Raw genomic sequence first — 16926 nt, 5'->3', positions numbered from 1 at the left:
GGATTTAGTGTTATCTACTGATGTTTTGATAAAGCCTTTAGTCATTCTAAAATAATGAAAACACATTTATCCATATTATATTGCCTATTTGTCATATTCTGTAAGTGTCCCCTAAATCTTACACACTGGACCTTTGAATTGTTTATGTATTTTAACTTGGCCTGCAGTCACTGCCTTTTTCATTTTCAAATAGATTTTACTTTTTTTTTTTTTAAAGATTTCTTTAATACTCATTTATTTTAATAAATATACTTTATTGCATTTTCTTACTTTATATGGACAGCACTTCATCAACCAGTTGGCTAATTAAAGATGTTCATGATCTATTATCTTCATATGTCATAGCCTAATTGAATACACCGAAGATGAGGCCGTGAACGTACCACGCACGAGCTTTAACGTGTTTGTTTGTTTTCTGCTGCTCGGCGTCATTGTGCGCGTGCCAATGCAACAACTGGATTGTAGTGTGGCGGGATTAACAGACGCACATTGAGGGGCTGGAACATCTGGGAGGGGCGGTCGTTGCTGTGACAGCGTTGAGTCGGTTGGCCGTGGCTGTGCCGTGCTGGATCTAGAGGGTTTCATCCGGCGCAGAAGGGGACGCTTTCTTCTCTCTCGGAGCAGGTCTGCTGAGGAAGATGCGCAGGGCGCAGACACGGCGGAGGTCGCGAGGCTGCTGGTGAATTACATTTGGGATACGAAAGGCACCATGAACGCCACATTTTTCTGCGCTCCGTACGAATTACATTAGTTCATTAAAGCTGTCTGCTGGGGGAGGAATTTGTCCTGTGGTCGCGGGGCAGGAATGCTTTTTCTCGGCTTGGTTTTGCTACAGAGGACCGTGGAGACCTCCGAAGGCATCGGTCATGCTCTCTGGTAAGAGCTCCAAGATGTCCTTCTCATCCTGACTGGGCGTATTAATGAATAGCACAAACTGTATTCACTGTAAAAAAAAATAGCTTGGCCTACATTGGAGACGTTATTTGCTATTGTATTTATTTATATATTTATTTATCAATCTGGACGTGCGTTTACCTTTACGCAGAAAGCGGGTTTTGCCATGGTGTCCGTCGGTGTGACACACCTGCGATGTGTTATTGCTTGCATTAATCAGCTCGGTGTGTTTTCACGGTGTGAAGCCGGTGCTGCCGTCCGTCTGCAGCGACGATGCAGATGCGGGGCTGGCTGTTGTTGCAGCCTCAGAAGCCGGGCTTAATGTGGGGACACATGCTTTATATTCTCCACGCTCAGCTAAATAACACGCCTGGAAATGAAACGCGAGGACCGCAAAAGAAGGGAGGGGGGGAATGAAATGCAATGTCTCTCTTCATCTGCGCTGTGTGGCTGCGTCCCATGAACACGGCGTATTGTTTGTGAGAATGCCAGCGCAGGATTTCAGGATTTGCAACAGTGTCACGGATCCAAACGACTATAAATGTGTGTCATGCTTCTTGGGAATACGCAACTTTCGCTTACTTAAACCCGCATTGTTATGTTAGTGCTGTCTGCTGGGCTCTATTGATTCAATACTGCTTGTTCTCATGCACCAGTGTTAAGCCCTATTATTAACAGATTCCTGAGCAGGGATGTCTGTCTGGATCTGAAAAAACTCCCAATCCAAATGTGCTGCGTGGGTCAGTCAGTGCCTTCAGGGTGATTCACTGCCTGGTCCACCTTTTGGCTCCATCTGGGAAACATCTCTCTGTTTTCACAAGATTTTCCACGTTGCTGCCAAGCTTCTTTTTTTTCCCAAAGTGCTGATCTTCCTGTTATGGGGGTGTCTTTGAAGAGGTTTGGCTAAGCTGTTTTATTGCAGGGCGGGGGGTGGAGATAGGAGGCCATTCGTGCTCTGTTTCATCTTATTCAGGGGGATTCTGACACATGTTGGTGTTTGTTTCCTCTCCTCTCTGTTTGCTTTTGTCAAATTGGTAGCATGGCTCTCTACTTTGTGCTGGTTTTTCATGCTACTGAGTGTTACAATGCAATCAAACACCATGGCATTGGACCTTGACCCAGATTGGTGCAAACAAAATCCTATTCTTTTGCCTTTTGTTGTTACATCAAGGTGACACTGCTCCTTTTATGATGCCCTCAAGACGTAGACTGACATGATTTTAGCATCTGCTTCAGTAGTAATTAACTGACAAACATTTTTTTAGTGGGGGGGGGTGTGAAAATCCCCCCGATCTCAATCCAGGACCTTTCAGCAGCAGCGACGGATTTGAAATGAAAATGTGCTTTTGGCTTGGTCCAAAGTGTCTTTGGTGTGCAGTGTGTGTGAGCTCAGGGAATCAAATCCCAGATCTTATCAAGTGTTGAAAATATGCCAGAGCAGTAGTGCCACAGATAAGATAGGGAATTCACCCACATTTCTGTAGTCATTAACACAAAAGCACCAAAGAACAAGATCGGGCTGCATGTGTAGTAGTGCATATGAGTGTATGGCTGTGGCTGAACATCATAAGCAGACCTAAACTCCCTCCGTAAAACCAAACAGGGCAGATCACAGAGGAACATAAAAGCGACTTTGGGGTACTGTACAGAAATCCCTCCAGGTGTTACAGAGCAAAGGGAAAATGCATAGGAATAATCCCCTCGGACGCTAGAGCCACATTCCTTTCTTTATTACTCCCCCCGCCTCAGCTTAGCAGAATCCAGGTGGATAGTAATCACCAAGATTGCTTTGTTTCACCCGCAGGAGTTGTGTTAAAACGTGCAAAGGTGAGCGTCAAGGCCAGGGGAGGAGAAATGTTGAGCCACGTGATTGGTCAGTCCGAGCTAAGCTGCCCTGCTGTGTGACGATAAGCGTGTTATAAATCAGTATTTCATGGATATAGAGAGCAGAAGAAGAGATCATATTAGTGTTGGGGGAGGGGAGTGGGGTCACCTGACCTTCCATAAGCCCTCCACAGTTCATTGGTCAGGGTTGGTCAGGTGGAGGTTTGTTCAGTAAATCGTCTGCACTGGATGACTCTGGAACGGATGTTTCTATTCTCCATCCTCATCATTACAACTCACCGATGGGCGTGCGACGTCCTTGGGAGTCTGATGCTTAATGGCAGGGAGAGCATGCACGTAAAGGTCACATCACTATTCTCTTACAAATGGACAAAGCAAGGTTCAGAGGTCGGATGAGTCAAGAAAAGAAACACCGGAAGCGTTGTCATGGCAGGCCATTGAAGGCACCACGAGAGGCGGCCTTGCAACATTTCATGTGGATATTTAAAAAAAAAAACCTCTGCGTCTCCTTTACATGTCTCTGGCAGGAGCTTCATAGTGGTGACCCTGCTCTGGTTACCATGTGTAAGTTCACAACGCCAGCAGCTGTGTCAACACCAACAGTCAACATGCGGGCTACAGCAGCCTCACCTGTCTGCAGAGAGCTGGAGGTGATATTTCAGCTGCTCTCTTGCTCCTCAGCTGCTCTACATTGCCTGTTTGAAAGAGGCCAACAAACATCTTGTGCACCAACTGCAACAGATGCAAGGTTGCTGCAGACGAATCTACAGTTCATAATGCGTGCTGTACTGTAAGTCATGAATATTTCTGTTACATAAATGCTGTTGACAACAGTAGCCTGTTCCTGGGACTCTCGGGCCAGATCAAAGCTGACAGCAGAGAGAGTGAATCTCTTTAAGAGCTTGGAGGCATTGTTTTTATCAAGGGAGGAGAAAACTGGATATAAAACTGTTGCCTGTAGTAATTCAGCTTTGCTATGAATGTTGCGATCTAATATGTATGACTTGTAAGCCTGAGAGAGAGAGCGGTGCAGTTCCTTGTGTAGATAACGGTAGGATTGGACCTACCTTACAGGCTTCAGTGTTTAGCCCGTCGGATTTGAATATTAAACTCCTCGCTGATTTGCATTCGTGTGATGCACGCTGCACAGGGCCGGCTCACTCTCATCGCACACAGCTCATGTTTTAATCAACATGGCTCCGACGGCGCTATCTATACCACCATCCAACAGCGTTATCTACACCACCATCCAGACCCAATTCCTTTACACATGCGACGTCAAACATGTGTTTGACGATCCCGTTGCATTCATATCTCTCCTCTGATCCCTCCTTTTGATGCTGCTGCCTGTGACTCCGTGTATATCTGATTCTTCATTGTCCTGCCATCTCTCCCTCAGGCTTGGAATGTGATGCAGTCTCTCTGTGTTGTTGTACCTGCACCTCTGCACACAGCTGCACGCCAGATGTTTAAGCAGTTAGCACTCGACCTGAACCAGTGAAACTACGGATCCTCTCAGGTGTGCTATTTGTTAGACTCAGTAGTGGTTAGAGGATGACCTGTTGATTGATTGATTTGGCCCTTGTCTAAAAGCTTGAGGTAGCCCTCAGGGGCCTTGACACGTTTTTCTGAGGGGGGTGTATTTAGTGCTAAGTACTCACTACTATGGTGTTTTTGCTTTGCGCTGTGCTGCAGTGATCTTATTTCAGAAATTGTAGCTCGTATTGTGATATATTTTTTTGGCATTTCCCTTATCTTATGTCTTTTACCTTTTCGATATAGATTTACTTTACATCAGTTCTCTTTCTGTTGTGGCACATTTTCCATCTCAGTTTACTTCATTTACTTAGCGATAGCTATTGCTTTCAGCTTGCCCCTTAATTTCAGCTTCTGTTTATTTCAAACAAAGCACACAGCTCTTGTTGGAGATCCGTCCACAAGAAGACCTGCCGGTCTCAAGAAGCAAACGTGAAAGCTGTCATGAACTAAAAAACACTGGAGGTTACACTAAAGTAAGACTCAAGGATAACCTGGCGTGCCTTCCTTTGCTGAACAACAAGCAATTACGGGATAACGATAAACACTAAAACATAGTGTGAGGCCCCTCACGTGCTGGCTGTTTTGTGCAGTGTCATGTTATTTCGCATACGTCAACTGATGCCAGTAGCACTCCCTGGACACATACAGACAGAAAGTACAGTAGTCAGGGTGTGTTGGATGGGATAAAATTGCTGTTTTTATGGAGAGTTGAGTTGCATTGAAGCTGGATAACAGGGCAGTGGTGTATCCGACGTGTTCAGACACCACAAGTGTGTGCTGCCCTGTACAGAAGCACGTAGGGGAGAGTCACTGAGTCCGAAAACTGAGTTAGTAATGTCATTAACACTGCAATATTTACTTGCAAAAGTTTCCTAACATTAGTCACTGTAGCTACTGGTAGTACTAGACCAAGGAAACCTCTAGCAGCAGATAAAGAGAAGTTTTTATTTTAAAGAGGAGGATGTGTTCTTTAAATTGTAACACTTTAAACAGCTGTATTATATCAGTTATAGTAGCATAAATGAAACATCGGTTAACTCAGAGTGCTGAAGTCAAAGGATTGTTAGTTTTATAAAGAGGTGAAGGACATGTTTTAGTGGGTGAAAAGGATTGCACCAAGTATCCGAGCAAATGTTTTCATTGCTGGACAAAGCCATTCTTCAGAGGCATGGCAGCCTTTTGGCTCCTGCGTTCAGCTGCCCGGCGACCATCCAGTTGAATACCAAATGTCTCTGTCTGTCTCCTGACTGCTTCTCTCAGCGGGTTTAATGCTCAGACTTGTTGTTTCGCAGAGAACAGACATGACACTGACTCGAACATTCCCAGGTGAAAGTCCTTCGCAGTGTATTAGATTAACTTAAAATCAGATTTTCACAGACTCCGTTTTGTGTAACGAGGTTCATGTGACGAGCTTTTGTCCGAGCGCCGCTCGTAACTCTGCCACTTGTTTGTGTGAAAGGCTCCTGCTCGTCTGTCAACGGGAGGTCAAGCATTCTGAAGGTTTTCACACATACAGGAGCAAACAGCAGTCGCTGGTTCAGATCCAGCACAGGAGCAAACTCGGTACAAGTATTTCAAGTATGTCCACACACGAAGCGAGCCTCATTCTTTATGTTATTTGAGTGAGGAAAACAGAACCCTATGTCTTACTGACCCTAACAAGCAAAAAGCTGGTCGTTTGTGTGCCGAGCTTTGAGGCAGCTGCTCAGTAGCTGATAGATAAATGTTTCCCTTTTGAAAGATGCGATGCTGGCAGAAGCAGCCTTTGGACGGGTAATTCTGATTCAGCCCTCGAGGCCTTCCATCTAGATTTGTGGGATGAATGGAGTCGTTTTATGATTTACTCAACTGGCAAGATGCTTGTTTATGGCAGCGATTTTTCGAGCAGCGTTGAATGAGAGGCTTTTTGGCAGAAAACGCTCTCGCTATTTTTAGATGTCAAGTCTCTATTGGGTATTAGGGAAGAGGCTTTGTTTGTAATGAACCACCATTACGTGAGGAGACATGGCGCACATGAGATGTCGCTCACTTGCTACAGAAGAGTGAAGGCCGCGTTTCACGTCTTAGGGTTTTCTTCTCTAAAACGTCTTTTCAATTCGAGGCAACAGTTTGATTTTTTATTTCTTAATAGAACTATTCCAGAAGATCTGATATATAGCAGCCATAAAACATAGTAAACGTAATTCCATGCAAAGCGAGTTTGATGTATACCTTCTCATTAATGACTGCGGTGAAGAGGAAACTCCACTAAACATTGCTTTTATTTCTCTCTGTGTTATTTATTCCATCACTTTGTTCCTGGCACTGTCCTTTTGGCTCCCTCTCTCTCTCTCTTTGTACCGGTATCTATCGAGCTATTGGGACATAAAACACACAGGGATTAGCTTTCTCCCTCTGTGTTTCTGCCCATACATTATTAATGTTACTTTTCCTGTCACACTCCTCCTTCTCTTTCCAAATTAATTGGTTGCTAATTGTATCTTAGAGCTAATTTTAGAGTGTTACGCACTTTCAGAATGGCTTACGGCACAGATTAAGTTATGATCAGATTTTTTGCCATTGAAATTTTCATATTGTTCTCTCTGGGTTTCAGTGATTTTTGTGAAACTGTTTTGTTTCTATGTAGCTATAGAGACAGACACAACTACGACATGACAGATTGACCTCTGTCTCTGGTGATTCATGCATACAAGTCACAGAAAAATAAGAATATTGTTTCACCATTATTTCCTTTGTAATCTTTTCAAGGATTCATCTTTAGACACCTGAACAGAGGTGCAGTGGCTCCCCCTGATGGTACCTGCTGTAATCTGATCTAGGAGACCCCAATGCTGATCTACTGCTGACTTGCCAGAAATGCAACCATTGACTCTGCACCTCAAGAAAGCACATGGCTGATACTGCAAGGTTAGAGAGAGAGGAAAACATCTCAACCTGAATATATCTTGTTGCTACATATCAGCAGAATAACTCTGGGTTTCTTGTTTGTCAGGTGAGGGCGTGGCTGGGAGCGTGAGTTGTAAAGTCCCCAGAATTACATCACATGGAGGTCAAAGGACATCTGATCACATCCATGGGTTTGGGGGCTCCTGGTGAGTAACAATGACTTCTCACGTTGCAAAGGCGGGACCTGTCGTGTCTGGGCAAGCCTGAAATGGTCTGGCAAATCTATCAGCTCGTGTTTTTTCTAACAGTTCAACAGGAGGAAAACAAAAGTGTTTTTCCCAAGGGAAGAGCCAGCTGAAAAAACAGCTGTTTGTGTGAAGGCCTTTTGTTCAAGTGCTGCCACAGCTGTCACATAATCTTATCAGAGCACTGAGTAACTGTGAGCACACGTCATAATGTTGGAAACAGACACTTTAAAAGGTAACCATTGTGAAAAAGCGCCAATCAGAACTGCATCTGTTAATAAGATAATATTTTCAGAGTTTAGATTAGCTAGTTTGAATACGACACATCTGCATTTTAATATTTTGTGTTCCTGTTGTTAAAAGAGAATTTTTCTAGATTTTTTCTATGGTCAACAAATCCCATAAGACCAAACTCTGTGACTTCCATATACTGTCTGTGGCTCTCAGCCCAAAGCTAACTGATGAAAACAGTTCACAATTAGAAAATTTGAAATTTGTGAAAAAGTTGGGCATTGCAGTTTTTTAGTGAAGTTTACTCAAATAAAAATAAGTTGTGCATTTGTTAGGGACTACTTTTAGCTGTGGATGAATACACATTTTGAGTTTTTAAGTTGACTATGACGTGAACTGTAGTTTTTACGTAAAAGGTCATGAAGAAACCGGACACTTGGTCCGGATGTTTTTGGACAGCATAAGGAGCTCTATGGCACAGAGGAATAACATATATCACGCTTTAGCTACACAGACAATACTCGTCAGTAGGATGAATTCATTGTTGGTTCGAGTCTTTTTGTGGTATGTGTTAACGACACCGAAAACACAGATTAATGCCAATTTGAAATTATAATTCAGTCTTAGAATGCGTTACATGTGCTGTGCTCTCCCTTTGTAGATGTTCAAGGCTGCCAGGACAGCAAGCTGCAGGCTGAGAGGATTGCAGCTCTGCAGGAGCGGAAGCAGGCCCTGGAGGCTCTCCTCAACACCAGAGTGGGAGAGCTCAAACAAGTCTGTTTGCAGGAAGCAGTGAGTGGCTCTCAATTCCCTTTCAAAACGGAGCCCAACATTCTCACTCCATACTCACCTCAAGTGTTTAGATGGCCGCTGCAGTTTATTGAAAGATACTGCTGTATATTACAAACTATAGCTTACTGTTCTGTAAATTTGAATCTCGGAGCTTAGATACAACTTGTTAAGAATCGGTTATAATAATAGTGATAGTAAATGGCCTGCATATGAATCTTTGCACATTTTAATGAAGCCGCTGGTTCCACACCTTCTGATTAACAGCTGTGAAACATGTTTTCAGCTCGATGTATAGTGAGTCACTGTTTGAAGCACTGCTCATCTGTACAGTAACTCTGATTCTGCTTTAAAAATAAATGATGATAGAACCATCTTTTCTGGCATATCTATTTGACTGCAGTCGTCTATTTAAAGTGTGGTTTTATTGAGACTTAAAGCAATCTCTTAAGTGGGATAATTTTATGTAACACTTTGGAGCTCACAGGCCAGCGGCGAGATGGAGTTTAGTTACTGGGGGCTAATGAATGTCTTTGCAGGAGCTGACTGGGAAGTTGCCACGTGTTTTCCCCCTGGAGACAGGAGAGAAACCCCCACTGGTGCAACGCAGAGCTGGCCTGGCGCCAAACACCAAGGCAGAGGTAAGTCAACACCTTGAATATCAATTGTGTTTACGCAGCAGCTGTACCTCGATGTGTACTTGTGGTCTAACACTGCTGGCTGGCTCTTGCAGGATGAGGCTGCCCAAAGAAAACAGATGAAAGCCATCTTCACCGGTGCACTGTACAGACATTCGGAATCAGATCGAAATGTCCCAAATAGCAAGAGGACAGTTCATCGTGGGTGCCACACAGGTATAAAAAAAAAAAGTGAATAAAAACAAAGGCTACATTGTTTTTAACATTATATGCTCGTAGCTTTGTACTTGTGTTCAGCAAATACATCAAATTCCATCATCTGTGACTGGTTTGATGTTTTTCAGAGGACACCGTCATGTCAGAGAGTACAAGCTCCATGTCAGATTCAACATCCCATGACAACGGTGAGTCAACCAAATCCAAACTACAGATATACTGCGTATTCATATTCATAATGAGCCTAACGGACGCCTGGCAGGCAGCAGAATTATCTCACTCTTTGCATCACATTCAAATACATCACTCACACTTGTGGGTGGGAAACCTCATTTGCACTTCTGGTGTTATGACACCAAGCAAGAATATGCATTCACATGTGATTTGTAAAACCCGAAATAGCACACACACACACAAACGTGTTGTGCTTTTAATGAAGGTGATTGTTTTTGTTTTTTTTGTCATCTGTGAGCGAGCTTGATTTAAAAGATCATTTCTTTGCTTTTTTTTTCTCCCTAAAGAGTCTTCTCCCAGTGTGGCTGCTGACCAGCGCTCTCTGTCTCAGCCCCGGCTCACTGTTGGCAGCCCCGACCACAGGATCAGCAGGAAGCTGTCTCCAGTCGAGATTTACTACGAGATGAGGACACGCCGCAACTCTGTCACAAGTTCTGTTAGGTAAATCTCTTAAAGTGACTCTGTACTGCAAGCTGTGCAGGCTGCTCGATGTGTCCGAGGACCTGTTTATAGCTGATATTAACATGCGTCTTGAATGATCCGATCTAACTACATCAGTTCACACCAGGCATCAAAATGTGTCTCAAGTGACTACTTGTGATTTGATCTTACATCCCCGCTTTACATGCAAGTAAACACGTACATCATTCCTGTTCGCAAAGACCAAATGCGTTGTTGCCACAGCTCAGTAGCCAACGCACTGGGACGATGGCAAGTGGCAACTTCCATGGCTAGGAAATGAAGCCAATGCAGAAGTGCTAAAAACTGTAATTCCTCAAGCGGCCACTTGAGACAGGCTGCAGAAGTGAGTCAACCTCCATAAGTCCCAATGTTAAAATGCCCAACTCCACAGCAGAAATAAACATGTTTATAGTCTGGTACAAAAAACTGTTTTGCTCTGACCGTTGAAATTATATTAAGGCTTAAAGTTACGCATAATTAACAGTGTGGCAGCTTAGATTGACAAGTAGGTGCTGTTACAGATGGCTTATTTGAGCTCAGGTCTGCCAATGATCCACGTCTTTGCTGATATTTATATTAACCGGGAGGCGAAGAAGCAGTTTGTCAGATACAGTGTTGCATTAAGTGTCTAAAACGTCTCCTAACTTCTCACAAAATATCTTTCTGTGTCGCTTCTCACAGCCCAACTCACTCTTTACCGAGAAGCGCGTCCAACGTTGAAGGTAGAAGCGTTCCAGCTACTCCTCTTTTGGCCCGAACTGCTCCAATCAGCGTTCACGTCAGGTAATCTGTGATACAGCACTGCTTCTGTCTGATGCAGCAAAGCCACAGCTCCCTCCCACTGTGATAAGTGCGTGTTTAAAAAGGGCTTAACGACTGCGTTCAATGCAGACAGAGTCAACGATTAGTGTCATATTTAGCTACCAGCAAGGGCTTGAGTTCAGTGTTTGGTCTTGAAGCATGAAAACTGTGTTCCGTCTTAAGTGATTTTCTGTGAAATGCACTTACACGGTTTTGATTAAAATTGCTTTCACTCTTTGCTTTTCTTTGTACACACTCGCTCTGAGTCCTCTGCTAATGTAATCTGTTGTGCTTATCTCTGCCTCAGGTCGGATGCGTCAGGTGGTAACGGGATGAAGCAGTGGTCTGGCAGCCTGGATGTGCCCTATATGATTCCGCTGGCACAGGAGGGCTCATCTTCTGACCGGCGAAGCTGCCCTTACAGCTCCCGGGCCAGGCGTAGTAACAGCTCCGAGGCCCTGCTGGATAGATCGAGCCTCCCTGACGATCCTGCTCCCAGAAATGGGATGCCCCCCAGAGGAGGGCCCTACAAGAGCTCAGAGACACTGACTGATGGCAAGCTGCGACACATTCACCTGGACAGTCCTGAGAGGTGTGCCGATGGTTCTGTGGACCAGGCCAAAATGCGGCTGTCCATGGGTGGCAGAGCGGCTGGTGGTGGCTACAATGAGCTATTGATGGACTATATCTGGGGGAAACAGCAGAGGATGCAAGTGCAGCACCACCTGTACCAGTCCACAGGCAGGATCTGGCAGGACCTGCCCTCTCCTCGGTCGTCCACTGCAGCAGTGCCTCCCCATGCTAATGGCTTTTCCCATTCCCAGGTGCACCTCCCCAGCGCTGCACCTCCTTACAGCCCCATGGTCCTCCGAGGCTCCCAAGCTGAGCTGCGCAGGGTCAAAGTCACCAGAACCAAATCTTGTGGACCCTTTATTCCTTTGCAGCAACACACCCAGGATGCCATCCTACTGTCAGCATATGAATCTCCCCTTCCTGCCTCTGGCACCACCACATCCTCCATCCCAAACCTGCACCCCTACCAGACTGAGCTCTCTGGCCCCTCCTTCAGCCGCAGAGCCCCACAGTTTTCTCTCCCGACCCCAGAAGACTCAACAAGAAGCTTGCATAAAGCCCTGGCTCTGGAAGGACTGAGGGACTGGTACTTGAGGAACGCCCTCGGTTATCCTCCTGCTGCCCCAAAGGGTCATGAGGCGGGAATCTCTCGCCTCTCACACCCCCATCCGCTGGTGCACCAGGCCCAGTCTGTTCAAGGTGAACCAGCCAACCCCCACAGGCCTCAAATACCCCAGTCAGCCAGCTTCCACGGTCACCCGCTGCATGGAAGGTCAGTATGTTTTTATCGTATTGCTTTGTCTTTAACACCTTTCATTTCAAGGGGCATTTTGTTTGTTTTAGGGGCTATTTTAGGATCCATTTATTGAACTACTAATACCATCATGCATGTTTCCAGATACGATTTCTCACCCAGTATTTACCACTGTGATTGGTTTAAATATCTTTTTTACTGGCAGCAGACAATGGTGCTTTCACTCTCGCTCCATTTCCAACCAATCCATCTATCATCCTGTGACTTTTACAGTCGCGGCTGTTTTATTTTTGTTTGTATTCAGTGAGGTCAGCATTATCTACTGCCGTTTGCCTCATGCCAACACCCGCCTCAGGCCCTCGCATGTCTCCTGATCAAAAAAAGTCTAGTTTTCTCACTTATAGTCTTCCTTGAATTGCCTAAAGTGGCTTGTCACTGTGACACTTATTTTATGATGATGTGTTCTCACTGCGGTTTCACCCTCCACGTCCTGCTTTTTGTTTGTGAAGCGCCGTATTGATTTGTCTTTCCTCCCCGATAGGTCGATGGAGTTCTCTCTCTATCAGGAGACTCCACCGATGCAAGAAGTGACCCCAAAGGAACCAAGTGCAGACCCAGGCACCCTAGTCTGAAGAAGCAGAACACACGCACACACACACACACACACACACACATACACTCTACATTATATGAACAAAAACACTGTAGCCTCACACACACACGTTCACAGACAAGTTGACACAATGTGACCTCAACAGCAAAGCAAAACACGGCAACCTCAGCAGAAAGAGACTGAATAAGTGACAAAACTGTAACTGTACAGTGTAAAAAAGCCTTGGCAAGTTCCCCGTGTTCTAACTGATCGATCCCACCAGTATATGAACTTCAGACCCATGTGGACGTGCACTGGACTTGACTTAGCTAATAAGAATATGGTCATGCTGTACTTCATATATTGATATTTCTCGTCCAACACGAGCAGTAAAATCCTTCCTAAAAACCCTGAAAACTCCTGAGATATACTTTTTTACAGAATATATACAGCTCTAAATCACTATTTTGTATCTTCTGAGATATAAAGAACAGTTATATTAAAGAGGTAATTTATTGCTCATTAATCGTGTGATATACAAAGATGTTATATGAGCTCATATCATTTGAAAAAGTATTAATACATGCCGGTGAATGTGTGTTTGTAAACTATATAAAACGCAAAAAACATGCTTCGGTCTCCATCTGCTGTTAATTTCACACGTCATTTGTATTTTTCATGTTTGACCAATGAAACGGGCCATGAACTGTAGCGTACTGGTGTAGCGGACGGGAGTGCCTAAAAGTTTTAATATGGAAACTAAAGCTTGGTTAGAAAACTTTAACATGCTTTCTAATAATCTGAAATGTTCGCATTAAGCCTCTGTGAGCTTAGTGTAATCAAAAACTGAAAGCGGTTCACGATGTCACTAAATTTGGGTATTCGGAATGATGTCATATATATATATATATAGTGATTTTTCAGGTTGTTTTCTAGATTGAGCTCGGTGCTGGCCGATAAATGTAGCTTTCTCAGCGCTGACCTTGACAGAATAATTAGACCAGTTTTAGAAAGAAAAAAAACCTGAGGGCTGTTGTGAGACCTACTGTATGGCAGTAGCACATGACTGTATGACAATAATGTACTCATATCGAATCAGATTTTTCTGCAGCTAGTTATGGAGGATTTGAGTGTCATATGGAGCACTTTATGAACATCTTAAGCCTTAATTCCCTGTGAAGTTGTCTCCAAGAGAGATGTGGAGCAGTAGGAAGGTTTCAGCAGGGTTTATAATTAGGAAATGTTAAGGAAAGTGAGTTTTGTTAACATCTACTGAAGGTCTATCTGAGTGTTAGTCTGTATATAGCGTGGATTGTACTGATGATTTTCAAGCTGATATTTTATTCCCGTACTAACAATGTAATTTTTAAACTAACCACAGACGTATTTAATCAGATTAATTAACCTCCCCCAACTCATTCCACCCCCAAGTGAGCACTATTTAGTTGGCTGTGAAAAGTGAAGTTGGCGGTGTGAACAGAATAGGGCTGCTGCAGTTTTGAATGATGGTGTGAGCAGGTCTCATACCAGTGAATTTGTTAATGAGAATTCATGCTGGCTGATTTTTGTATTTGATTTCAACTCATTTCATGTGCTTTTAATTTACTTCTTTTTTTTTTTTTTAAATCAGCAGAGTTATGTGTCATAATATATTTGTAATCAGTGTCTTAATAGCTGCAATGTGTAGTTCAGAAAAATCATAATAATAAAAGAAATCCTCAAGGAAGTGTTTGTCTTAGTGTAAACATCAGTTTACATCTTTTCTAAGCATTTTTTTGTTCCATTTCATGTTGGCCATTTTGGGAGTCATTTGAATGTAATTCTTTATGTCTTTCACAAGTGATGTTGTTTTCTACTTTGTTACAAACTGTAGCAAATGTTACCTGGGTTCTTCTGCTGTCTGGCGTGTTCACATCCTCTCAGTATCCAGCTTCATGCAGCTTCTTCCAGCTGGTTAAAACCTGAAATCAAAGACCAAACTGCTGTGCACTGGGGGTCGTAAATGTATTTTTCATATAATGTACTCTGTAAGTCGAAAGTAAATGATATAAATTTAGCTCTGAAGCAAATTTATTCAAACTATATTATATTTATGAACCTATAACATTTTGTAGCTATCTACTGTAGCTCTTTCTCATCAGTGCGGGAATTGGTAATGTGTGTTAAAACCATTTCATTCAGCAGTGTGATGTGTTAATATTTGATTCTTCTTTTTTTTCTTTTTTCTTTTTTTAGATATTTAAGTGCAGCTGTTTTCTCTATTCCTCTCTTTATAACCAGGCCTATGAAAACTTATAGGCTCGTCCTATACTGTATGTATGAGATTGTGCATTCATTCTAATAAATAAAGTGTCATGTTGAAATCAACACAGAATGTGTGACATGTTAGTTTTCCATTTCTGTTCTTATTACTCTAGTCTGAAGTGCAACTTTACCAACTGCAAAATAGATGTTCCAACGCTTATATCTACTGTTGTAGAAATTTCTGAAGAATGAAATAGAGACTTCTGCCGGCCGACAAGGTTTATTTTCTTTGCAAAGAAAAGGTCAATCAACACGCGAGCAGTCAAAGATGAAGAAACACCTGAAGAGACACCTAAACATTTATACCTGAGGGACACCCCTTTCACACCCTTTGCTGCAGGAGTCGGCCCCTACAGGAAGTGTTTCCACACCCTTTTGTCTGTTGCAGGTATTGGCGTCGACCCCCTGTTGGTGTGTTTTACACCTGAGGTATCCTGCACGATCTTGTATTTAGGTGCAAAGTTGAGTCTAGGCATCACAATTTACAAAGACAAAAGGAGCTGGTATCTTATGTTAAGAAGGGGGGAGGTTGTGTGTCTCTAGTGGTTGAAACAAAGAAATTCAATTTACTATTACATTACGCTGAGGGTTTTGCTCACTGTAATCATTCTTCCTGTTTATATTCATCGACAGTATAAAGCATGGATGTTGTATCGGTTACATCACCCTCAGGTTTCTTGCTCTGCCTCTGCCGCCTCCCAGCTAATTGAAAAATGAGCAAAGATGTGGATCGTCGGTGAAGCACCCACCTGTCAGTCAAAGTGACCATGCTGTTAATTCTGCATAACTTTAAGCCTTAATATCATTTCAACAGGTGATTCTGCATAACTTTAAGCCTTAATATCATTTCAACAGGTGAGTTCTATAAAAATTCACCCTCAGTACAGTTGTCATGAACGGTGAAATTGCAGTTTTTGGCTTCACTTTGAGCCGCAGCAGTTGCTGCTTGTTTATACTGGACTTTCCTTCCTAATGTGCTTCCAATGTAATAGATGAAAGATAAAATCCACCGTCCTGTTCTCCCGCTCGCCTTTTGCTTTAAGACAAGCATGAAAAATGGTGAACCACGCACACATACAGATTACTCTGGTGACTACTTTACTACATTTAAATAATGATAACTCAGCAAGAATTATCCTTATTATTAACCTGTTTATATTTTTGACATTGTGTTATTGACATTTTATATATTTGAAAGCACAGGTGTAAGTTAAGTGTCATAGTCAGTAGTAGCAGGGCCCTGACTTCTGAGACTAGTACAATAAAATAGAGCTTAGCACTTTATTAATCACATGTGTTTTCCTGGTATGATCAGTCAAAATATTTGCAATGTCCCTGGAGTCCTTGTATGTATTTCATTTCATTATCATGGCATCAGTGGGTGGGATATATTAGGAAGCTAAAAGTTTAACATTTTGTCCTCAAAGCTGACGCGTTAGAAGCAGGGCAGTGGGCAAGATAAGGATTTGAGTGACTTTGACAAGGGCTAAATTGTGATAGAGTGGTGACCGGGTCACATTGTTCCCTGCCTGCTGTGGTCAGTACCTATTTAAAGTGGTCAAAGGAAGGAAATGCGGTGAACCGGTGACAGGGTCATGGGCAGCTAAAGCACTGTGCTACATGTGGGGAGCGAAGGCTGGCATGTGTGGTCCGATCCACCAGAACACAATATAATGAAAAGGTGAATGTTGGTTCTCATACAAAGGTGCCAGGACACACAGTGTATCACAGTTTTTTGTGTATGTGGCTGTGAATGGGGACCTACACAACATTAGACAGGTGGCCATAATGCTGATCTGTGAATGTATATATAATCATAAAAGAGTAAAAAAAAATTAACTTACTCCAAAAGAGAATGAATTTAGGTAATAAATGCATAGAAATACTAATGTCACCACACTTTGACTTGTTACTTAAAATACA

The 16926-nt window shown here is 43.2% G+C and overlaps 1 protein-coding gene across 3 annotated transcripts; it reads left to right on the top strand.

Annotated features, from left to right (window-relative positions):
- Positions 1-390: 390 nt before the first annotated feature.
- ccdc120b (coiled-coil domain containing 120b) lies at positions 391-15056 on the top strand. Of its 3 annotated transcripts, none has more exons than XM_010734962.3 (11): positions 391-876; positions 7027-7185; positions 7271-7370; positions 8302-8432; positions 8969-9070; positions 9163-9283; positions 9412-9471; positions 9805-9958; positions 10661-10762; positions 11088-12125; positions 12649-15056. In XM_010734962.3, the coding sequence occupies exons 3-11, from the start codon at positions 7322-7324 to the stop codon at positions 12737-12739; spliced, it is 1848 nt and encodes a 615-aa protein (XP_010733264.1). In that variant the 5' UTR covers positions 391-876; positions 7027-7185; positions 7271-7321; the 3' UTR covers positions 12740-15056. The 3 variants fall into 3 exon arrangements, with proteins under 3 accessions (XP_010733264.1, XP_019122834.1, XP_027137518.1); XM_019267289.2 differs by lacking the exon at positions 391-876 and adding an exon at positions 3400-3529; XM_027281717.1 differs by lacking the exon at positions 391-876 and adding an exon at positions 4205-4258.
- The last annotated feature ends 1870 nt before the right edge of the window (positions 15057-16926 follow it).

This window comes from Larimichthys crocea, chromosome I (assembly GCF_000972845.2).
Source record: "Larimichthys crocea isolate SSNF chromosome I, L_crocea_2.0, whole genome shotgun sequence".
Classification (NCBI taxonomy): Eukaryota; Metazoa; Chordata; class Actinopteri; family Sciaenidae; genus Larimichthys; species Larimichthys crocea.
This window is presented reverse-complemented; position numbering and strand designations above follow the sequence as displayed.

Bases quoted from the DNA above. Each gene is read 5' to 3' on its own strand.
- ccdc120b (XM_010734962.3), top strand. From the start codon at position 7,322: ATGGAGGTCAAAGGACATCTGATCACATCCATGGGTTTGGGGGCTCCT. The intron at 10,763-11,087 runs GTAATCTGTGAT...TCTCTGCCTCAG, and splicing joins CCAATCAGCGTTCACGTCAG to GTCGGATGCGTCAGGTGGTA. The intron at 12,126-12,648 runs GTCAGTATGTTT...CCTCCCCGATAG, and splicing joins GGTCACCCGCTGCATGGAAG to GTCGATGGAGTTCTCTCTCT.